The 23,457-nt window shown below is 52.1% G+C and overlaps 2 protein-coding genes across 7 annotated transcripts in view; one reads left to right on the top strand and one right to left on the bottom strand.

The window, feature by feature from the left end:
• The window catches only part of LRBA (LPS responsive beige-like anchor protein), a 563,043-nt gene extending 551,111 nt beyond the window's left edge, over nt 1-11,932 (top strand). For 2 of the 3 annotated variants that reach the window (XM_079771501.1, XM_079771500.1), the window contains exons 54-57: nt 2,055-2,156; nt 3,453-3,649; nt 7,058-7,209; nt 8,635-11,932. In XM_079771501.1, the coding sequence (XP_079627627.1) occupies nt 2,055-2,156; nt 3,453-3,649; nt 7,058-7,209; nt 8,635-8,725 (542 nt within the window). In that variant the 3' untranslated portion in view covers nt 8,726-11,932. The remainder of the gene's footprint in view (nt 1-2,054; nt 2,157-3,452; nt 3,650-7,057; nt 7,210-8,634) is intronic. The other variant, XM_079771502.1, reaches the window with a different exon arrangement.
• A 1,468-nt stretch (nt 11,933-13,400) lies between these two features.
• DCLK2 (doublecortin like kinase 2) overlaps nt 13,401-23,457 on the bottom strand; it is a 140,156-nt gene continuing 130,099 nt past the window's right edge. For 2 of the 4 annotated variants that reach the window (XM_079772873.1, XM_079772872.1), the window contains exons 15-16: nt 22,707-22,823; nt 13,401-17,449 (exon numbers count right to left, since the gene is read on the bottom strand). In XM_079772873.1, the coding sequence (XP_079628999.1) occupies nt 17,252-17,449; nt 22,707-22,823 (315 nt within the window). In that variant the 3' untranslated portion in view covers nt 13,401-17,251. Of the gene's footprint in view, nt 17,450-18,970; nt 19,753-22,706; nt 22,824-23,457 lie in introns of those variants that run through there. The other 2 variants (XR_013813607.1, XM_079772874.1) reach the window with 2 other exon arrangements.

Raw genomic sequence — 23,457 nt, forward strand, 5'->3', positions numbered from 1 at the left:
AAATGTATGCTTTAGATCTTAATGATTTTAATTCTTGATTTTAAATAAGTTGCTGATATAATTAGACATTAATTTCAAAAATAACATTGTAGGTATTTTTGTGGCATGTAGAGCATCTTGGGAAAGGGAGGAAGCATGAATGAGGGTGAAAGTATTGGTAACTTTAAAAATATATAACACCTATTTCTCATTTTTGTGGCAAGGCTTATCTCTAACAGAAAATTAAGCAATTCAGATTGGCTTAAATTATGTGTTTCTTTTCTTTAAAATTTCCCCAAATTTGTCTACTTTTTTCAAGGGGGGAAAAAAAGTCCTTGTGACAGATTCTTTCTTGTTTTGAAAAATGTCAAGTAAACTTTGTAATTAAGGTAGGTTTCCCTCCCCAAAGGAGTTTTGAAACTTGGAATCAAATCAACCTTCTTACTCTCCTTTGCCTTTTCACAGGTTTTTTGAGGTCTCCCTTTATCACTAAGCAGGTCAGCCAGCTCCAGGTCAGGCAGCACGCAGCAGGCCAGTGTGGTGCAGCTGGCTATGCTGCAGTCTCACTCACAGGGACCCATAGTCACCAAAAGCCACGAAGGACACTGGACACAGCTGTCCCTGTGTCCTCCAGTGACATGCTGTAGTGGTGGTGTGTAATGACATGAAGTAACTGCAGGCTCCGGGGGAAGTGTCTTCATAGTAGACACTCTTCACCTGTTTTTGGTCATGGATATCCATGCATTCAGTGAAACCTATCCCACCCCCTCCCCTTCATCCTTCCAGAAAAACATAGGCATGTACATACATTTTGCATGAAATTTCAGGGAACCCATGGACCCATTGTAAAAACAACTGCTTTGGAGTTAAATGTGTTTGCCTTTTCAAGGACATTAGGGTCCTGCTGGATTTTCCCTGACCCGCCTGGTCTCTCCTCAGTGTGCCTGTACCAAGGACAGCCACATGTCTGGGTTAGGATGACAAGTTACTCTTCTCTGCAGAGTTCCACAGCTGGTAGCAGTGACCTACTTTCTAAGCGCATTGTCCCATTTGGATTATACAGTGTCGTTTATCATTATACTGCGAAGCCAGCCAGGTCAAGGAGATCTAAGAGTGCCGACACCCTGCTCCCGAGTCCCACTTGTAAAGGCTTTTGTGTCTTGGTTCTTAGTGACTATAGAAGTAAAGGCCTCGTTTAGTCTTAAAATAGTATCTTTGGGCTAACTATGGAATTCAGTTTATCCTTGTGGCTCAGCATGAATCAAGCCACAAATGAAGCCCATCTTTGTTTTCCTTTTCTGTGCTGGGGCCAGTCATGGTCATGGTGTGGGTTCCTTATCAGCCAATCAGTTTTCTCTTTCGCTTGGGACCCAGGTACAGGATGGCTCCTCCTACCTGTGAGGATGCTCTGCAGTAGCTCCTGTTATTTGGGTACTCCTCCTCTGTCCTCACCCGCTCCCTGATTTTCAAGCACTGCCAGTAGAATTACATGTAGGAGCTTTTTTCTCTCTTTTGACTGAATCATAGAGAAATATACTCGGAGATTTATATGTGAGGAACATACATATGCTTAGTAAAATGGTAGATATTTAAGAGGCCTGCCTTGAGACACCACGAATCCTAGTCAGAGCTGTCTTCCTTGTGGCGGGGTGGCGGGGGCCCACAGGGGAGGAGGAGGGGGAAGGAGAAAAGGTGGCTGCCTCTCTTTGAAATGTGAATCAAGCCTAAATCCCTACTTTTATCGTCATCCATCCATAAATCATCTGACCAGGGGGCTCATATTTATATTGGGAGAGTATCTGAGGCATTTTATAATGCGGATTTCTGACTTACTTTACCCTGAGGTTTCAACCATTACTGCCTGATAATCACATTTAACGTGTGGTCCTCACAACATAACAGAGTTTGGATCTGGTTCTAAAATAGGGTTTTTGGACAAATTCCCAAACTAAGAAGTAAAAGGTTTAGCCATTATGGGAATTAGGAACTAGTTGCTGATCATTTCATCTGAGAAGGAGGTAATCCCCTGCATGAACTTGAATTAATTTGCCCTTTTTATCTGTCTTTTCCTGAAGGTGGGACCACCACGCCTCGGGCCATTTTGACTGGCCATGACCGCCCCGTCACCTGTGCTGCCATCTGCGCCGAGCTCGGCCTGGTCCTGAGTGGCTCGACAGGTAAGTCGGCGGCACTGCCACAAACGTGTGCTGTTTGCCTTCATTCGGTGGTGGCTCCAGCCACGTTTCAGGTGCACAATGTTCACCAGTAGCTACCATATTGGACAGCACACATGGTTCTGTTTCACAGCCTTGCTCTAAGCAGTGGAGCTGGAACCGGGACATCTTTGTATGTTTGTTTACTCTTCGGAACTCTGGCTGGGCTGCCTCCATCTCACACCTGAATGGAAGCGCCTGACCCATCTGTTCTAACTTCCAAATCCCAGGGCTAATCAGGAACCAGGATGGCGCCAAGAATGGCGTGGAAAGGTCTGCCCAGAGGTTGGTCCTAGCAACATCAGCATGTATTTAGACCAAAGATATCAAGCAGGCATTCCAAGAGCACATGCTCGGAACACACAAAAAGGCTCATCTCATGGGGAAGCATGGAGTATTTGAGTCACCTTATCTCTGTTTTGTACTATAATACTTAGTCTAGGTAACAACACTTATTAAATAGTCAATGGATTGTGTTTTTGAATGTTTTTAGCTGGTCAAAACATTGAAACACTAATGATGATAGCAAAAATTCTGTACCGACTGGAATTTTTACCTTCTTATGCCCAACAATGTCACATATCCTTAGCTAGCATGAGGTTTTGGACTAGATGTGGTTCCCATTAGCTATGTAAATGAACCTGTCACACTGCAGGCTGTCCTAGCTTTGCACTGAGGTGTGGGACCTTGCACTGTACAAGCTAAAACCGGCAAAGTGAGTTTAATGGTCAACAGGGAATTTTATGATTGGTCCATGGCATTTTTAAGAAGGTTCTCAAAACATTAAAAATTCTTTATACACACATCTGCATACATACACGTACATATATATGGACATGAAAAAGTGGGAAGAACACACATTTACTTATTAGTGTACTGTCATTAAAACAGAATTCACGTGTTTTCTTTGTGAAAGAACAGGACGCGGAGTGAGAACCTGCCAGCCTGACCAGTTCTCACACTCCTGGGCCTTCAGGCTCCTTTAAGGGAAGGTCTCTGCTGGCTTCCCTTCTGGCCTAATGATTTCATAGAGTAACTTGCACGTATGTGACTCCGCTCTCCCCTCTCCCAAGGGCAAGGTGAGACCGCGGCACGCACAGGGAATAGTGCACAGCGGCACTGGGAAGATGTGTCATTTTGCAGGCTTCCTGTAATGGCACTGCAGTTCTGGGACGCCCTTTGACCTGTGCTCACGATTCATTCGCAGTGGGCTGTTCCCACCTTAAAATGAATCTTGCGTTTTGTTTCCCCCTTTTTCAGAAGGACCGTGTCTCATACATTCCATGAATGGAGACTTGTTAAGGACTTTGGAGGGTCCTGAAAACTGCCTGAAACCAAAACTCATCCAGGCTTCGAGAGAGGGCCACTGCGTCATATTCTATGAGAACGGGTTCTTCTGTACATTCAGTGTGAACGGAAAGCTGCAGGCCACCATGGAAACAGAGGACAACATCCGGGTGAGTGCCTCTCAGACTCTTCAGGATTTGAGATACTTACCTCAGGGTGGCACGTGGGGAGGGGAGAGGGTTCCATAAAGAAGCCCCTGTTCAGTTGCTGAGGTTCTTTTCCATGCACCCCCTCCCTTACCCCTCCCGCAATGAGGCAGCACTCGGATGAAGCCCATGTACCCCGCCGACCACGGCATGTCCCAGCTGTGCCACCGTATTGCTCAGTGTGGGAGCCCTCAGCTGGAGAGGCTGGCTTGCCAGGGCACGGGCTCAGTGTTTTTGTATCTGAGCATCAAATCTAAAACAATGCAATAGAGGACACCTAGACCTCTATTCAAGGACACCTCATTCTAGGCTGGTGGGGTGGTAGGGATGAGGACTATTTAGGATTAGCATCTAGCTCCAGACTTGACTTTTCCGTGGATGATAAGACCCAGTCTTGCCAAGGTGACAGAGTTGGATTTCACATTGTGATTTGAATTAGGCAAACATCTTCCCATTTTGCTGTGAAGGAACGGTAATGCTAGTGGGCCTTCCAGGGTTTCACTTCCTCTTCGGGACAGGGCTCCCTCAGGGGTAGGTGGAAGGAGGGAGGAAGGACTGCTCTCTGGGAAGCTGTTTGCAGGTGCTCGTCCCACCTCCAGACCTCCCGGTGGAGGCTTAGGTGAAGGAAGCTCTGGTGTTGCCATGATTTTCCAGGCCGAGGGTGGGTGTGATGGGGAAGCCTGTGCCCACTGGGTGTGGTTTTAGCTGAGCCTGGACATTTAGCCACTGCTGTTCCTGACCAGGGCGGCTAGATGACACAAATTCTCCCAGCTCTGGTCTGATCACCCCTTCTCGCAAGTAAAACCCTAACTATAGATTACATGATGAACTCAGGGGCACTTGCTACTCCTTTATTCTGGGATGGGTTTCTTAATTCAGTAAGTAGTGTGGGTCTCTCTCCACGTGTCCACGCTGCATCCACCTCTGCCACAAAGGCAGGCGGGGCCTCTCTCTGCGTTCACTTCCCCTCCTCCCCATAGCACTTCATTTAAACCAAGTACCCATCAGAGGGCTGCCTTTCCTCTTTGGAATAATAATGCTGACCATCTATCACGCGGAGTTGCGATTATATTGTCAGCTACACTAATAAATCTGTAAAATCATTTGAAATCCCCGGCTGGCTAACAGCTTCTGGGGCTCTCAGGACCGAAGGCTCTGGCAGTGCCTGGAGGCGGTGGTCGGGCTTCCTGCAGACTGTTTGTTTACACTAGTTTTCCTCTCTGTCCTATAGCCATTGCTTTTCTCCTCTAATATTTCCCACTGGGTTTCAAGCTTAAACAGCCCATTGCTTTTCCACCAGCACTTTTGTACTTTATCACACTAATTGTAAGTGGTGGCACTCTGTGATTAGTAAGCTTGCCTGGCAGGGAGAAGGAGAAGTGGATAAAAGAGGAGAGAGGAAAGACGAAGAGAAACAAAAAGAGAGGGGAATGGAGAGTAGTGTAGTGGAGAGAGAAGAGAAGAGAAAGGAGAGCATAGAGAAAAAGCTGAGAGAGGAAGAGTGGGGTGAGGCAGAAGAGGAGAAAGGAGAGTGGAGAAGGGGAGAGGACCCAGGCACAGTGCTTGGAGACCCTCTCACCTACAGGCCTGATGGGTGTGCTCACCCCCAGCGCAGCACTCGGGATTTCAGAGGATGAGGTGAATGAGCATCTCTGAGCCCATCGAACCCTCGTCTCAACCCCTCCTGGTGCTGAGGGGCGTTAACGTTGAGGTCTCCCCGAGTGCTGGTCTGGGTGGAAGGTAGGGCGCTGTTCAGGAGAAATGGACAAGTCCTTCCCGGGAAAGGCCGAGAAGACATCCTCTCCCTTATTAAATGTTCTGGATGCTGATGAATGGATGGTCCTAAAAGTCCAAGTTTAAAAGTAATTCCAAACAAAACTAGGATTAGAGATTCTCTACTAAAACAGAGTTAAAGATTAATGGTTTTAATTTATGTTTTTATATAGCACTTACCCAGTAAAAAGCCTCAAGCATAAAACTCAAGTGAACCACAACCAGAAGGTTAATGGATTTTCATCAGCTGGATCCTATAAGTGTAGCAAATGATTACCTGTCCCAGGCTCCCTTGCAGGTCCCGACCCCCGGAGACGGCCACTCGTGAAATGAGGGGAGGCAGAGGATATTGACTTTTACTTACTTTGAGAAATCTTACTGTTCACATTTGGTTTAGATTTGGAGAATACTTCTTATATGTAACTACCTTCCACACTTGGGTTTTTATATCTTAGATTTTTGTAAGAGTAAACCATATTTAAGAGACCACTAAAAGCTGGCATTTATGTGAATGTGAATTGAATAGCTATGAGACGATCCTTACGATGATTTTTAAAAAATTGGCAAAGGGTAGATTAAAGATTTAAGGTAACTATACGGAAACTGAGCATAAATACATTTATCAGAAGTTAGATGTATCCTTTCGGGCTTGCTAGCAGTCTGTATTCTCAGGCCCATGGTGTCCGGGCGGACGGATCACAGATGGCTGCAGTGGCTTGGAGCACTCTCAGTGTCTCCTCCCTAAGAAAGGCGATGGGTCTTACTAAGCCAGGGAACGAAGGTTCGGAGGGCAGTGGAGAGAGGAGGAGCTGCAGGGGGAGGAAGGACAAACAGTAAATATGGTGAGCTTTGCAGGCTCTGTATTCTGTTGCAGTTACTTGTGAGAGGAGCCATAAACGAGCAGGTGTGGCTAAGTTCCAACAACCCTTGTTTATGGGCACTGAAATGTGGAATGCATATAACTTTCCACCTGTCATGAAATATTCTTTTATTTTTCTCAACCATTAGAAAATGTAGACAGTCATATAAAAGCAGGCACTGCTCTGCCTGTGCCACATTTTACAGGATGGAAGAACAAGTTCCGTGCCTGCCCTGGGCAAGAAGAAAATGCTCAGCCTGGGGCTGAGCACCTGGGAGGCGGGGTTCCTACCACATTGTCCTCCCCGCTGCTGTGATGTAAAGGTCCTGCAGGCAGCAGCATTTTACTGGGGACACGAGAGTCAGGAGCTCTGTGCCCGGCCTTGGTACAAAGCGTGCTTAGCTCGTCCCCAGGACACCTGCAGAGGTGCCCGGGACTCCTCACTGTAGAGTGCTGGTCCCAGCCCACAACACGCAGCTTTGAAAGCATCCGTAGCCCTGGAAGCGTCTGCCACCTCATCCTTAAAAAGGAAACACAAGAAAACTCAAGCATGGCCTAACCGTCCATTGATTTTGAAAAATGGCAAGTTTCCTAACTCCTGATTTCCTGAAACTCAGGAGCCACATGGTCTCTCCCTTCTCCCTACGCTGCAGTAGCTGCTGTTGCATAGGAATTCATCAAACTCAGAGGTGAGATTTCCCTAGAGCCACATCTCACCTGAACATTGCTTTGTCTCACAGGCCATCCAGCTGAGCCGGGACGGGCAGTACCTGCTCACAGGAGGAGACAACGGTGTGGTCATGGTCCGGCAGGTGTCTGACCTCAAGCAGCTCTTTGCCTACCCAGGCTGCGATGCTGGGATCCGGGCCATGGCCCTGTCTTACGACCAGAGGTAACGCTGCCGTCAGGTCTGCTGACGGTGGCATTAAAAGCAGCGGCGGGAATTTAAGTGGGCTGGGTTGTGGCGGTCACCTGAGCAATGAAAAAAGCCAATGAATAGTGGGGTTTCCAGGACACTTTTAAAAAGTGTGGCTTCCTTTCTGATGGCACTACCCCGTGGACAAAGGCTGACTTCTCCGGGAGTGGACAAGACATGCGTAACAAAGGCTCCGCTTATATCGTGGTTAAGCCTTTTGTTTCTTAAAGTACCTTTAAGGCAAATGCCTGGGTCTCTGTTCATGAGAATTCCTACACACTCCCAAGTGGTAAACTTGGGGTGATCATTATCTGGTTTCAAGTGGTAAACTTGGGGTGATCATTATCTGGTTTCTTATTGCCTCTTAATAGACAGTCACTCATTTTAGTTCCTGTTTTTGTGTGGCAACATTTTTCCTGAAAGCCACCTTTTGGTATACACGTCCGTGGCCTTAGGTCCATTCACAGTGTTATACTAGTTCAACCGCCACCACTGTGTTTGGTGAACTTTTCGCTTCTCACACATCTCCTTGTCGATTGAGCTTTCTGTGGATATCTAGTGCCCTGTCTCTCCTCACAGGCTTTGACTTGAAGCCAGTTTGTTTCTTCATTACTGTTTGCAGGGAATGTCTTTTTCCATCCTTTCCCTCTCAGCCTGTTTGTCTCTAGGCCTAAAGTGAGTCCCTCGTAGACAGCATATATTTGATCATGTGTAGCTGAGCTTGTGTAACGGCACGTTAGTTCCTGATTTTGCTGTGAAGTGGTAGGGAGGATACTGAACAGGACCTCTGCGGCCTGGCTCAACCAAACCATCCAGAGGAGCTCACCCCCTGCGCAGGGACAGGAGAGCAGTGTGCCGCCCCCCCCCCCCCCCCCCACACACACACACACCTGCAGTGGTCATCTCAGGAAGTCACTGTGTTCTGAGGACTGGGCCTTGCTCAGAGCGTGATGGACGGGACTCTCCTGCGGAGCAGAGCCCGCCCCTCGGCCACCCGGCCCCTTCATTGATTCTCTACCTGTCAGCAGCATCGCTGTCCCTGCCTGTGGGCACCCCTCCACCAGCAATGACTGAGACGGGGATTCTTTCCTTCGACTGCGATACCCAGTGTGGCACCAGGCCTGCTCAGGTGTCCGTGGCGCATCCTGCGCTGACTAGCTGTGTTTTCTGTAAAAGGGAAGCTGTGGCTTGGCTCCTCGTAGACTGGCAGAGGCGGCACTCCGAGCTTACTCAGGGCTGCCTTTTAGTCATTAAAACACGTACCTTCGTGGGCACACACTGTAGCTCTGACCGCCAACTTCTCCTTTACCTGTAGGTTTGGGGAGGGCAGCTCTTTCTGTAGCAGCAGACGCCTCGGCACTGAATAGGTGTGTGAGCCCTCCTCCTCTCTGCTTCTCCCAGGTGCATCATTGCCGGCATGGCCTCAGGAAGCATCGTTCTCTTCTACAACGACTTTAACCGGTGGCACCATGAGTACCAGACCCGCTACTGACGGACAGCCCACGCCAGCCTTGCTCCCAGCCCAGGAGGGACGTGCCCTGGGGCATCCGTCCCCGAGGAACAGCGAACACATCTGAATGTAACCTAAATTTGCTCAAAGAAGCAAAATATTTTTTAAAGTTAATTGCTATTTTTGTAGACTTTGCTTGACTTTTGGGGGGGGAGGGGAGGTATATAGCAAAGCAGAAAACTGGCTGCTGGGTTCTGTAGTTTTAAAAAAAAATCTATATTTTTAGTCATAATGAGAAGTCTATTTTCACCAATTATGGAAAATATACATTGGAGTGAGTAAACCCACTTATTCTAGCTATATTATGAAAAAAACATTTCCCATTTATCTGTAATCTTGAGAAAGCTATGATTTTAACAATAGGGAAATGGGTTATAATATTGGGATAGGGGAATTTTATGCTGTACTTTGGGTCCTGTATTTTTCCAAACAATTGTGCTTCTTATGAGCTGAACTTTCTGGGATTTAAATAGTAATGTTTAAATTATGCTACATGTAATTTAAAACATCTCAATGAGTTATTTCTATCTATATTCTTCTTCAAGCATGTTATAGACCTAGAAAATTATGGTTAGGGGAAAGCGATTTTATTGTGTGGTTAACATGAAAGGATCTAACGTTATAGCAAGGGTGAACCATTTGCAATGTTTTCCTGATTTGCCGTCTTCATGGCACACCCAAGTGAAATGATGGCAATGTTCTTGGACTCACAACTTTGTTTTTCTTTAAGTTGCAAGTACCAAAGGTCCCCCCTGAGGTGTGACTGTGCCCAGCACTGAGGCCAAGCCCCATGGGGCTCCCCCACCCCCACCGGGTCTGAGGACAGAGCCTGCAGGTGCTGTATTAAGTAACACCCGTTTTACCTTCTCTTTGTTACTGGACTATCTTCACCTTCCTTTTGATCAGCAATTTATACTAAGAAACAATGTTATTTTGGTGTTGTATAATTCTACTTTTCTAGTAGACTGCTGTGTGGAATTCTGTGAAAAATATTTGAGAAAAGGTCTGTATTGCATAAATAAACTCTTTGTATGTTGTGAACTTTGACATCCCATCTCTGTTTCTTTTGCAACTTACCTTTTCTGCACACTCTGCTCTTCTCTGCCAGCCAGGACTTGGAACAGCTCAGTTTGACAGAGAAATTAAGTGCCACTGTTTACTGAGTTGTTGGAAATATCTTTTCACTCCCAATTTTAAGACATTGATAAAACAATTATTTACCCCAAAAAATGTCTGTTTCAGTCACAGATTATCAACAACCAATAAGAGAGAGACTCTTTTGAATAAAACCTTCTGTGGCCAGATAGCTCCCAAATGAGAACACTAATCTCCACTCACAATGGACCAGAGAGGGAGCTTTGTGTCATTTCATTTAAAATCCACGTTGCTTTTTAAGCCATTAGGAAGCAGTAGCTGGTAAAATGCGGGGAAGGGAAAGTACACCTGAGAATCGCAGAAATGCCCACATTACTGTAAATTAGCCAAACCTCCTCCCTGGTACTAACCTGAGATCTCATACTTCAGAAACTTCAGGGCAAGTGGTAGAAGAAAATTAGGAATACCTAAGTCACGTGCCGGGCATACGATACTTCAGCTATCCCCGTAAGACAGCCCTAAAGCAAAGTTAACAATAAAGCAACTTCCTCCTAAAGTCTCAGAAGAAAATCAGAGCCTCTACTGCCTTCAGATGACTTTTAAAAATTAGAACTATGGGGAATTAACTGAATTTTCAGTTAAGTATAGTTGGCGTCAACACAAGGGCTTCTGAATGATAGAACTGGTGTAGTACTGTTTACTCAGCATTCATTTATCCAATTTAACTCCTTTTGACATTATTTTGAATAAATATAAACTAATTAGGGGGGAATCAATGCTGGCGTAGTTTGTGATTAAACTGGACCAACTACGTAACAGACGGGAACTGGGCCGCACTCACTATGTGGATGCAGTTGGAAGTTCGGTGCGTCAGAGACACAGCGATTCACGGCTGGTTTCAAAGCGGGTTGCCTCAAGAAATTAGGGTTTCCCTCCGATAGTGTTGCCTCTTTCTGAATGTCACCCATCAGGTCCCCGAGGCCCTGTGATGTAAGGATTACTACCAGGTCGCTGGGGGACGCGTGAGGGCTTGGAGACGAGATGAGAATCGGGCGAGCACACGATACAAACTGGGGACAGACCGCTCTTGGATGAGCAGCTCAGACCACAGCCCAGCGGCCCTCCATGGACAAATGTTCTCACACATCAGCTCCACAGAAAGGGGCCACTGTGACCCTGAAATGACATCGCCCGTCAGCTGTATTCCTTAGCATGCAGGGCAAGAGTCAAAGCACCCGCGTGGGGACCGTCGGAAGCTGTGCGTAGGACATGCGGTCGGCACTTACAACCCGGGGCTGGCCTTCTCCATTCAGCCCCACGAGCAGCGCGCACGGGCCAGGGGCCTGACCACACATACTTGGTGCCCAGGGTCCTCCCACCTCCCTGTCAGAGGGTCAGGGAGATGGCAGCGATCGCGGGGGTCAAGTTCACGAGGTGGCCAGGGAATCCCGGATGCAGCCAGACCACACATCTACTCTGCACCCTTTTCAGCAAATACAGTTGCGTCCAAACAGCAGATGATACAACTGATCTACCAAAACAGGAATCCGAGGGGGGAGAGTGTCACGAGGTGTCTTCAATACCTTCTAACTGGCTGTGATTTCAAGAGCTCCTGGCCACACTATTGCGGACCTACCTGGTTTGGCCCTCCTCTGCGTCAGCCCCGCCCCAGTCTCCAGTCCTGCTCGGGAGCACAGAGGCCCAGGTGAAGGTCCCTCTGCAGCCAGAAGCAGGGTCTGCACAGCTGGAAGGACGTCCACAGAGCAAAGAAGCCTTGCCGGCTCCGGTGTGTGTCCCAGGTCACAGAGAAGCAACCGGCCGGCCCATAGCCTCACGTCACCAAGTGGCATCACAGTGGGCCACAGCACACTCACAAACAGAGAGGAGGGGGACAGGACTTAAATCTCAAGATCTGCATAACCTGTGTGTCATCAGCACAAGCCAGGGCACCTCCTCGGCTGTTCCTGCCTCCCCCACAGAGGACGGGACGCTTCCTACTTCCTCCCGGAGAGCAGCCAGCCTCGCTAGCTTCCTCCCTTCCTCAGCTTCCTTCCTCCCTCCCTCCCTCCCTTCCTTCCTTCCTCCCTCCCTCCTCCCTTCCTCAGCTTCCTCCCTTCCTCAGCTTCCTCCCTTCCTCAGCTTCCTTCCTCCCTTCCTCCCTTCCTCCCTTCCTTCCTCCCTTCCTCCCTCCCTTCCTTCCTTCCTCCCTTCCTCCCTTCCTCCCTTCCTTCCTCCCTTCCTCCCTCCCTTCCTTCCTTCCTCCCTTCCTTCCTTCCTCCCTTCCTTCCTTCCTTCCTTCCTCAGCTTCCTTTCTCCCTCCCTCCCCCCCTTCCTCAGCTTCCTCCCTCCCTTCCTTCCTTCCTTCCTTCCTTCCTTCCTTCCTTCCTTCCTTAGCTTCCTTCCTTAGCTTCCTTCCTCCCTCCCTCCCTTCCTCCCTCCCTCCCTCCCTCCCTCCCTCCCTCCCTCCCTCCCTCCCTCCCTCATGGCATGCAGTGTGATGTTAACCCCGAAGGCATGGCAAGTGAGTGCAGGGGAAGCTGGGAAGTCTCACACTGGCCTAACTTACAAAGGAAGGAAAGGACCATACATAGCAAGTCAATAAAACAACAAAATAAAGATTCTATTTCCTCTCAGCTGAGTAGGAGAAACCTCTCGGGGATTTTCTTAGATAGAGGTGGAAAGTGTGGTGCATGATGCATTTCCCGGGTTCCTGGGAGTCATAAGATCACTATTTAAAAAGCTCAAGGCCACTCACTATCAATGACACTGACACATCACTGCCAGCCCTGGCTGCCGTGAACCAGAAATGCAGATTGCTCACACCGGGGGACATCACATTTTTCTCTCTAATGAAACCCAGGGTGGCTGGGCCTCTGGGCAAGCTATCTTCCCGAGACAGGCAGGCGCTCGGCGCGGGAAGGCGGCCTTACAAGTGTGCCTGTGAATTCTGAGACCTCCGCAGCCATATGCCAGAAACATGAATTATTCTTCTCTCTCGGGGTCAGGAATATTTTTCTTTGCCAAAAACCAAGGTTTGGGGGCAGCTGGGAAGGCTTGTGGTTTCCCCAGACCTGGCAGGAAGCAGCTTTGGGCTTGGATCAGAGGAAAGACATTCTCCAGACCTGACTCCAGCCTCAGCACAGACAGGTGCCCGTCCTCACAGCTCGCCCAACCCCACTGCAGGCCTCTGGTGCCCAGTTCCCTCAAATGAGAGGGCTTATGTTGGGAAGGGCTTGTCGGTTAAAAGTGGCTATTACTGTACCAGATACACCCTTTCTTCCCCTCACCATTCAGTGGTGGTAGCTCCTCCCCACTGTCACTACCGGAGCTCAGGGCTGCAGGTTTGATCACCAGGCAGCCCTTTCAAATGCCCTGGGCAAGATCCTCCAAAGGCGCACACATCCAGAGAAAGTACTTACACTCTCTTCCTCTGACAGGCCCCACACGCCCCTGCTCCGATAACCCCATCGCCTCCTCAATGTTCTACCAGTTTGCCAGGTATGTCCCCACCCACCATCCCGCCGCCTTCCGACAAAGCACCTGTGACCACCTAGAGGGACCGCCCAGCTGTGAGATCAGCTGCCTCAGGAGCAGAGAGCCCATCCCAGCTCCCGCAGGCCCGAGGGCTTCCTGACCCTGGGAGTTTCTGCATTTAGTGAGCGGGGATATGAGCATCTCTCTCGGGGCTGCAGGGTGGCTCAGAGACAGGATGAAATGCTCTGTGGACGGAAAGCTTCCGTGGTGGTGACTGTTTAGGCATTAGAGGGTCACTCCTTTACAACGTAGCTACGTCTGTCCCTGGGCTGCCCTGGGATTAGACTCTTCCTCCGGCTGTGCACTCACCCCTGGCCCCTCACCCTCCTACCTCCCAACCTTGGGCCACTATCCTGAGCAACGGAGAGAAGCCTGCACCCCTGCTACAGAGCAGGTCTCAGCCAAAGACACCGAGCAGGTGCGCCCCGGTTTTCCTAACTGACACCCGTCCTCGGCTGCCAGGGCTCCACCCCTCACCACGCGGGCCGCCCTCGACCTGCACTGCACACCTCGAGGGCCCAGAGCAGAACTCCACACCCAGGGGGATTGGGCCAACACTGCCCACATCTGCACATACTTCTCATGGCGCGGTTCACATGATGCCGACGGTTAAGCAGCTGTCGGCACCTAGTGCAACAGCGACCCTGCAATCCTCCGCGCCCAGGACGTTCCCAGGCGGAGGTGCCCTCAGAGGCCTGGGCGGTTCTATAATCGCACACAGGGCTCACTCTTGGGTCTCACCCCCAGGACTGCACCAGTGCTCTCAACTGCTGAGGTCACCGACCATCAGTTCACCGCTAAAGCGACGGGGAAGCATTCCCTCTGCATCACCACTCACATCAGATGCCGAAAACCAAGACGGGTAAGAACAGAGACGAGGGCTGCGGCCTCTGCACTGTCCGGTGCGGCTGGCGTGGCCACAGGTGGCCACCAGGACTTGAAGGTGCCTAAGCCACAGCGATGTGCCGTAACTGTCAATACACACCGACTTCAAAGGCTTAGTGCCCAAAAATGTAACATATCCCGATGGCTTCTTGCATCGATTACATGTTGAAATCATACTTTGGACATATTTAGATGTACTGCGTTAAAAAAAAATACACTATACCCTTCATTTCACCTGTTCCTCTTTACCCTTGTTTTTTAATCGGATACCAGAACGTGTTAAATGATGTGGCTTCTGTTACATTTCTATGGGATGGCAGCTGCTCCAGGAATCTTTCTCTGAGACAACATGGTCGGTCAACAGTCTTTCTTCCCAGATGGTTCATCTGCTCTGAACTGTCTTTGTGATCTCCTAATTCACATACCGCAGTCTTATCCGTGAAAATATTCTGGGCAAGTGTGGCCAAATGCTTTTAACCCATAGATTCCTTATATTTCCAGATCTCCGCAACCGTTAGGAAGGAGACACACTCACTGACTCTTGGCCTGGCTGCTGAGCCCGGCTGATGGCTTCGCAGGTCAGCCTTCCCTTTTCCTACCCCTGGTTAGGGGTCAGTGTCGTTGGGCGCTGATCACCTGCCCAGGTAAAGGAATGAGCATAAAGCAGGCACGTGCCAGTGTCCCTGTGCAGGAGTGGAGGAGCCCAGCACTCCACTTGCATTCTGGGAGCAGGAGAGCTCAATGAATGTCCCCTAATGCATGGGCGAGCGGTCAGGGTGCAGGTGGCAGAACCGTCATCTGGGATCGTTATTCAGATGGCCACTCGCACCCAGGCCCTGATTTGCATCTGGATGACAGGGACCTCCAAACGGGAGAGGCTTTGGCATCGGCAGGACTTAACACAGCTTCGAGGCCGTCTCCCGCCCGTTCCGTGACCTGGGTTATACCACCGAGGTTCCTGGGCTGCTCTGTCCACACCACACTCTGCTCTAGGTGTTGGGGGATAGAGATGATTCCATAAGACCTGCCAGGCCACGCTAGGCCCCGCCACTCCTGCTTCACGCTCCTTCCTTCCCCTGGGCCATCCCCACCCCCATCACGTCCCTGGCCTCTCGAGTGTGGCACAGAGGGCGGGAGCACCTGCCAGAAAGACGGTGCTACTTCCTCCTGCCACCAGTGACTGGCACTGCCCTGGCCACTTATTAAGTCTTCTGCAAATGTCTTTGGACGTCACAGCTGAAGGGCCAGGGTCAGGCTCCAGGGTCAGATCAGTGCCAGAGGCCTTGTCCCATCACTGTTTTCACTGCCTGCTCCTCCCTTTATGTTACGTTTCCCCTCCCTTAACAAACGCATTTTAATTGGACACCATGGAGAGAGATGAGCAGTGTATTCTAGAGCCGTCCATCACAGCTCTTGGGAAACCGCCCTCCTCCTGCTTCAATGGGAGCCGGTACCTGCTGCCGCTGCGGGCCAGGAAGCCCATCTGTATTTCGCAACCAGCCTCTCCATCCAGGGGCAGCGCCAGCCCGGGGGTGAGTCACTGCAGGACCACCTCACCCGTCGTCCGTACGGCAATTGGAACAAGAGATCCAGAGCCGACCTAGACGGCTTCGAGGCCTGGGTTGTACAGCCTTGAGCACTGGGGGCAGGTGCAGGGCCGTGACCTGAGCTACAGGCAAGCAGACGTTACAGAGGGAAAAAGCAAGAGCCGAAATGCAGCAGAAGCAGAGGTAGGAGACCACAGAGAGAGGGGGGGGGAGGGGAGGGGACACCTGCCCTGGCCCCCCATTTCCACGGAGCCTCACCTTCCTGCCGGCACTCCACAGGCTCCGCAGTGGTCACGCCAGTGACCCCGGCTGGCCTTGAGCTTCGGCTGCATGAGCTTCTGCACCTGTAAGAAACCAGCTTCGGCCAAAACACACCGTCTCCCGGAGCACCATCCCTCGACCCCCGCATGGCCCCGAGGCTTCGCGAACACAGACACCGGCACCTGCCGGCACCTGCCGGCACCTGCCGGCACCTGGGCCTCTGACCACACGCCCTTTGAGAAAAGACGACACAGAAACCTCTGCCCACCCGACGCGTTTTTCTCCGTAAGGAAGCGTTTATTGCAGGAAGGAGGCAAAAGTCTAACAATGCGAAGGAACTACGGGGCCCAGCAGGTGAGAGGAGAAGCAGGTGGAACAAATACACGGGTTATGTACAATTATTAAAAAGAGCCGGTGGTGGAAAACAAGGGAAAACTGCCAGCAGCCTTCCCGGAGGTTAGTCACAGAGGGGTGCGCGGGCGCCTCCGCCAGGTGCTGCCGGTGCCCTGGGCCGGGCCGCTCAGGACGCCCGGTGCATCCCGCTGCGCTGGTGCGGAGCCCGGGGTGCCGCCTGCGCCAGGCCTTTCCTTCAAAGCCCAACTTTATTAGCGTTTTCAATTCACACGTGGGAAGAGTGGTGGGGAAACGCACCATGTCCAGGGAAGAAAGTCCCCTCCCCTGGGGTCTGTGTACAAATAAATACCCAGTGTTGTCGCCGCGAGCGGTGTCTCTGCGCTGCGTGGTGGCGCCCGACGGCCTCTGCGTGGGGTCCTGTCCCGGGGCACAGGGGCGCACGGTCCTCCCGGGTGCGGTTCTCCACGGAAAGCCAGTCCCCCGAGCCGTCAGCAGGCAAGGCTCCGGCACCGCCCCCAGGACACCCACCCAGGGGCAGGCGCAGCCCTAAGTTCCGGTAAGAAAAGGGGCACTGGGAGCTACTCGGAGCTCCTGAAATGAGGGGAAGGTCTTGGCTCATCCAAAGTGTTTCTATAAAAATGCATCAAATGCTGGGAAAAGGCTGCACATTCTGGTGACGCTGCAAAACGTCCACTGAACTGAAATTCAGATGACTTAAAACCAGCCGCTGCGAACAGGTCACCCAAGCTGACGCTGCCTGTGCCACCCCAGGCACTGAGGGCAGAGCCCGGGGGAGCGAGGCGGCGGGCGGCCCGCAGAGGACGGTGCGGGGTCAGTCCCGGTGGCGGCGCCAGGTCCCTGCGCGCTCACAGCCCGGGGCGGGGGAGCAGGGACGCGGGGGAGAGTCCGGGGCGCCAGGGGGCTCCTGGGCGGAGGGAGGAACTGGAGAGGCGGGCTCCGTCCCGGGCCGGCCGCCGTCCTGACAGTGTTTGCTGCAGAAGATCTGGCCCTCCTTATCTAGAGCCGTGTTCTGCGGAGAGACCAGCGGACAGCGCGTTAGCCTGCAGGGCCGGGGCGCGGCCACCACGACAGCGCACGACGAGCATGCAGGGCTCAGGGACAGAGGAGGAGAAATAACCGCAGGCCTCGCCTAGCAGCAGCCTGCACAAGCAGGCTCAGGGCCCTCCCTGCCCCTGCGGCTCCCTGGGTGCCCCTGCGGCTCACGGGGTGCCCCTGCGCCCTGCATGGCGGCTGCGGGGACTCTTCTAGCTCCGAGCTGCACCTGAGTTCTGAGTGTTTCTTCCCGGGCCCAGACCTGGAGCCCAAAGGAATCTGGTTCCATAAGCAAACCCTAGGGCAGGGGTCGGCAAACTCATTAGTCAACAGAGCCAAATATCAACAGTACAGCGATGGAAATTTCTTTTGAGAGCCAAATTTTTTTAATCTTAAACTTCTTCTAACGCCACTTCTTCAAAATAGACTCGCCCAGGCCGTGGTATTTTGTGGAAGAGCCACAAATGTGGCTCGCGAGCCGCAGTTTGCCGACCACGGCCCTAGGAGAAGGCTAGGGCTTTGACCGTGAACCTTTCTCCAGAAAGCTCTCCATCACGGGTGGAAAAGCTACTCGTGGGTCATACAAGTAAGTAATCCCCTTCCACCCCACGTGGCCGCTTACACCAGGGAAGGCCTGGGGACCGAGGCTGCCTTAGCCCCCGTTTCAGATCCTCCACGATCCCTCACCTGCTCTGCTTTACCTCATCGCACCCCTACTTTTCTAATCTGCTCAGCTATCGGGGAGCACAGAGACAGCCCCAAATGGTAAGAAATCGCCTTGCTTTCTGGCCCTACCCTGGGCGGGGAGACTTTCCCCTCCTCTGACTCACTTTGAGGATTTCTGGTTTGTCCAGCGGGACCCAGCCAGCTCTCAGGCACCTAGCTAAAAGGCACAGCCATCAGAAGGCGTTTTGTAACCTAACTACCTTGGGGGGAGAGGGGGGATGTACCCCAGGTTCCATCAGTACTCTGACTGAAATTATAAAGAAGTCTGCAGAAAATCTGAATCATCGAAGGGCTGAGAGAGAGGGGCCTTGGTGTCAGCGGTCCATGGGCCCTTCCGAGCTCAGGCTGAACATCAGCAATCTCCAAGGACCATTTCCGCAGAGGTAACTGCGGAAAAGCCAAATCAGACCCTTAGTGTGGCTCTTCCACCAGCTTCCCGCCCCCAGCCACCCCTTGCAAGAACATGGACCAGGCGAGAGGCAGCCTTCAGTTTTTTCTAGCCCAGAATTTCTGCTGGTAGAAGAAACCACCGGCCATCCCGTTATTTCTCCTCTTCTCTTCCTGTGGATGCAGTGGAACAAAGCATCGCAGGCAGTTAGTACATACCATGGCCTTGGACCTAGTCAGAGGGAGCAAAGGCAGGCGGCGGGGAGGCAGGAGGGGGAGAGAAGCAGGGACAGAAACTAGACTTACTTTAAACAGAAGCAACACGACTGAAACAGTTTTGTCTGTCTTAAATTAAGCCCAAATCATTCCCAGATTACGCGGGAAAGCAGCATAATCCCCCCGAGCCTAAAGCGCTCCGTTTGCATTCAGGGCTCCTCAAAGTCAAGATTCCATGGGAACCAGGTTTCTTGTCGTTCCCTTTTAGCCACAAGGTGGCGCCATCAGGTCCCCAGGCTGGGAGGAGCCCAATGGGACAGACAAATAGCCCCCTGGGCAAATGCACTGACTTGGCCCTGGCTAAGGACCAGTCGGAGAAATGCAAGTGCAACCCAAAACAGCAGGCCTGTCTTACACCCAAACCCATCCAATAGAATTCTCTTCTCTTATCTCAAAGGCTAGCTGACGCTACACTGTCTTGCTGATAAAAACGCCATCTCTGGAAAAGTAGCTGGAGAAAGAGAACAAAGACCTTCACAAAGGTACCCATCTTATGCTGTCACTCACGAAAAAAAAAAAAAATGCTTTTTCACAGAAGTGAAAAAACAAACAAAACATTTATCAAGAGGACTCCTAGGGTCCTCCTAGGCACTCGCCAGCTGCTGTTCTGCGAAGGCAGGCAGTGTGGCCGGCTGGGGAAGCTTCCCACGGGTGTGCTCGGCTGGCCCAGAGGGTGTCAGCAGGTACAGGAGACCTGCACCGAGAAGCAGCTGAGAGCTGGCGATGGCGTCAGAAGTCTGAGAAAAGCATGCAGATTTAGGGGGGACGAGAGCGAGAGCTGCTCTGTGAAGCACAGCGTGGTGAATACCAGATTTCTGCTTCAGGAGTCCCCACAGTCTCAACTGGGTCAAGAGTGGAACTCAGAAGTGTGTCTCAAACTGTCAAATCAAACTGTCAAATGAAACGCAGACAACAGCATCAACTGTACTTTTCTTTCACTGGTATTTACCATTCCTACCCTTTCATTTCCTCCCAGGAGCCTCAGGCACCAACGTGTTTGTGTTTTTGTTTGTTTTTAGGGGGGGGGGGCGGGGGACACTAGGGGTGACAGTGGGTAGTAAGGCTCTGCCTGTAGGTTACACAACAGTTACCAGGGGGCCCCACCTCCAACATGTATGCACTGTTCCCACTACTGTCTGCATCGGCAGGAACCATATCAGCCTCACATACTCCAGGTGTGGAGAACATGTAAATATCAGGGAGATTAATTTGTGATTTTTAATATGAAAAACATTGAAAACTGTTCCCAAGGACACACAGACACACAGGATAACGACACGGAAGCCTTGCAAGCTGCCCCCACACAACCGTGCCCCCGGTCAGGTCCTCAGCTGGGTGAGGAGGAGCAAGACGTGAGTCACCCCTGCTTTCGGGGACCAGCCAAACCTCACAGGCCGGCCCTCTGGACTTGGTACCGCCAGAGACAAGCTTTACTGATTTCCCCTGTAGGTGCTGAATGGGACAATGTCACTCAGCAGCTCCTCAGCGCTAACCACCTGCAGAGTTGTGTAGGGAACACGGGTCTACACAGAGCCCTGCCAACATGCTCCAAGTGACAACGGAACACACGTGTGAGCACGCGACGTTTACAGTCACCAATGGAGTTACAGACAATAGCAGGTTGTTCATTCATAGAAACACCCAGTTAAAGCTCAGAAGTTTAAAATTTGGCTGTGGAACTCCATCAACACAAGGAGGAATGGGTTCTGCCCGAGGGGGTCTCAAGGGCGTCATCCAGAACAGAGCCTGTGCTGAAGCCTGGGGCAGGAGGGCGGGGCATGCAGGAGCCGAAGCCGGCCCCGGGCCTCCGGCCAGCGATGCCCCTGTGGGCCCCGAGTTGGCTGTCCCAGGCCCCGGGGAGGCTCGCCCAGGCCCTGGGCCCAGCTCCTCCCGGGGACCAGGCAGCTTTATTAACGTACAGTGACTAGGTTTTGATTCTAACAAATCACTCTTCCTAAGGCTCTTCATCGCGTGTCAAGTGCGCCAATGGATAACGTTTTCCTGAATTTTCCCAGAAGTTGCCTAACTTTGGGGCATGTGGCAGGCTGCACACTCCTTATCTCGTCCACCATCAGGGAACCACTGAACATGTGCTCCTGCTGCTGGCTCAGTCAAGGAGGTTCTTTGGGCGTTCTCTCTCTCTCTCTCTCTCTCCTCTCCTTCTCTCCCTCTCCCCCCCCCTCCCCACCCCCACACACCCAGGTCTCCCTCTTCTCCCCCTTCTCTTCTATCTCACCTTTGCGCCTCCCCCTCCCCCCGGCCCATTTTCTTTGTCTCCATTTCCCTTAATCCCCAAGGGCCCTCCTTATGCTGATCCTCTATGGCTCACTGCTCCTACCTCTGTGACTTTCTAAATAAACTTGCTATTAAATTTTTGGGGGAAAGATGGTTCTTTTCAGAGTGTGTAAGCTGTCGTTCTGTGACAACGCCGCCTTTCTCAGGCTTTCTGCGAGCACGGCTGAAATGCCAGGAAAACCACAACTCAAGAGGCCTTCCCAGATTTTGGCACAGAACACCCCAAAGCCCTGAAACGTGTCAAAAGATCCTGTTTGCAGGCTTTGTCGGGGGGAGGGGGGGGGAGAGAGAGCAAGCTTTCCAGCAGGGAGAGCTGAGGGAGGTGCAGGGACAGACGGAGGGCTGCCAAGTGCACGCAGCCTCCCCGGGGACGGAGGAGGGACAGACCAGCGAGGCCAAGAAGGTGGTGGCTACTCGGCAGCTGCATTTCATCTTCACCGGGGAGGAGTGTGCTTCCACCCCAACTTCTGTGGGATATCCTTAGGTTCCTAGACTGCAGTGCACCAGGAGAATAAGCAACTGAGTTCCTTCCAGTTGGTCAGGAAGCAAATCAAACCTTCCCATGGGGGGGGGGGGGGGGTGGTGGGAAAAAAAAAAACCTTCCCAGAAGGGGCGGGGCCTGTCCTGCCGTGAGGAGGATGGAGCTGGGGGGCGGCCATCAGGAGCCGTAGGTGCTGCTGAGACCCAAGGTTGTCAGGAGTGGCCTAGATGTTAACAACTCGGGCGCCGGTTTCCCAGAAAGTCTGATTGTAAAGACACCCCAGCTGACTCTCTGGCTCTGGGGGGTGGGGGAGGGGCCTGTGAGGGGTGTGGGCAGATGGAGAGCCCAGGCCCAGATGCCGGCTCCGTGAGCGGGTGCGGGGCGGCTGAGAGCTGGCTGCGTGGTTCCCCCTTTGCCAAGGGCTCGGGCCTGACAGCGCGGCTGGGGGTGCTGAGCGCAATTCTGGCTCAGTTTGGTCTGTTCTGCCCTTATTTCCCTTTCGCTGAACTTTCGTAAACTGGTTGTGTTTGTGGATTTCGGTAAATGGCCTGGAAAACACTTTGGAAGAACGAAGGCCTGGAAAAATATGGCGATCGTTGTTCCTGACTTCTCCCAACATTCTACCCTGAAGAAAACTAGTTTCTCCACAGTGTTCAGTACTTTTAATAACCACAAAAGACTGATTTTTAAAAATGGCATTTGTTTCACTTGGGCTGTTTCTTTTTGCACCTCCAGTCACTGTGCTGGAAGCCTGGGGCAGGCAGGGGGTGACTTCCTGGTGCTGTGAACCCCGCAGAGGGGAAAGCAGCAGCGGCCACCGCCCCAGGGCGCTGGGCCCAGACAGGCAGGAGCGCCCGGTGCCCGGCCCTGGCCTGGCCTCGCTGGGATCTGCGCAATTCCCCGCCCTGTGCGCCTCCCGCGCCAAGCCCATCTCCGAGTGAGAGGAGGACATGGAAGGCGCCAGCTTCCATGTGCGGGAAGCTCTTTAGCTATTCACTTCCCAAGCGTCAGGGGTGGCGGAGTGGAAGGCCGGACACGGCGCTCCCCAGGCAGAGCCGGGCCCACTTACCATGATCACGGAGACCCCGGTGGTGGTGCTGTTCTGTTTGGGGAGCGCGTTATTAAAGTGCTGCTTTAGTTTACCTGTTACTTCAGCCTGCATATTATTCTCCTGGGAGGCGTCATCCTACGGAAAGGAATGGAATACAGTGGTTTGCATTCCTTAACGGCAGGCACACACCACCCACCACCACCACCGCCACCTCTTCCGAATGGGCCATCTTAGCCACAGGGTCAGGGGAACCACAACCTATGAACAATGTTACGCTGCAGCTCTGGGCCCTCAGAAAGACCTACACCAGTGGTCGGCAAACTGCGGCTCGCGAGCCACATGTGGCTCTTTGGCCCCTTGAGTGTGGCTCTTCCACAAAATACCACGGCCTGGGTGAGTCTATTTTGAAGAAGTGGTGTTAGAAGAAGTTTAAGTTTAAAAAATTTGGCTCTCAAAAGAAATTTCAACCGTTGTACTGTTGATATTTGGTTCTGTTGACTAATGAGTTTGCCGACCACTGACCTACACCATTCACGGGCTCCTGAGGGCCTGGCGGAGTAAATTACCCCCCCTCCCCCCGCTCTGGGAGCCTCCGGAGCGAGGGGGTGCCGACTTCCCAGGGTCACTGTTCAGGGGCCCGAGTCTGCCCTAAACCCACAGGCACCACCTACTTCCAAAGAACTCATCAACAGGACACACCCTCCGCCCGCCCGGCTCTGGAAGGGGCTGTGCCTCACTCCCCACACGGCTGGGGCTCCTGTGGCCGTGG

Source organism: Cnephaeus nilssonii (genome assembly GCF_951640355.1).
Source record: "Cnephaeus nilssonii genome assembly, chromosome: 5".
NCBI classification, from domain to species: domain Eukaryota; kingdom Metazoa; phylum Chordata; class Mammalia; order Chiroptera; family Vespertilionidae; genus Cnephaeus; species Cnephaeus nilssonii.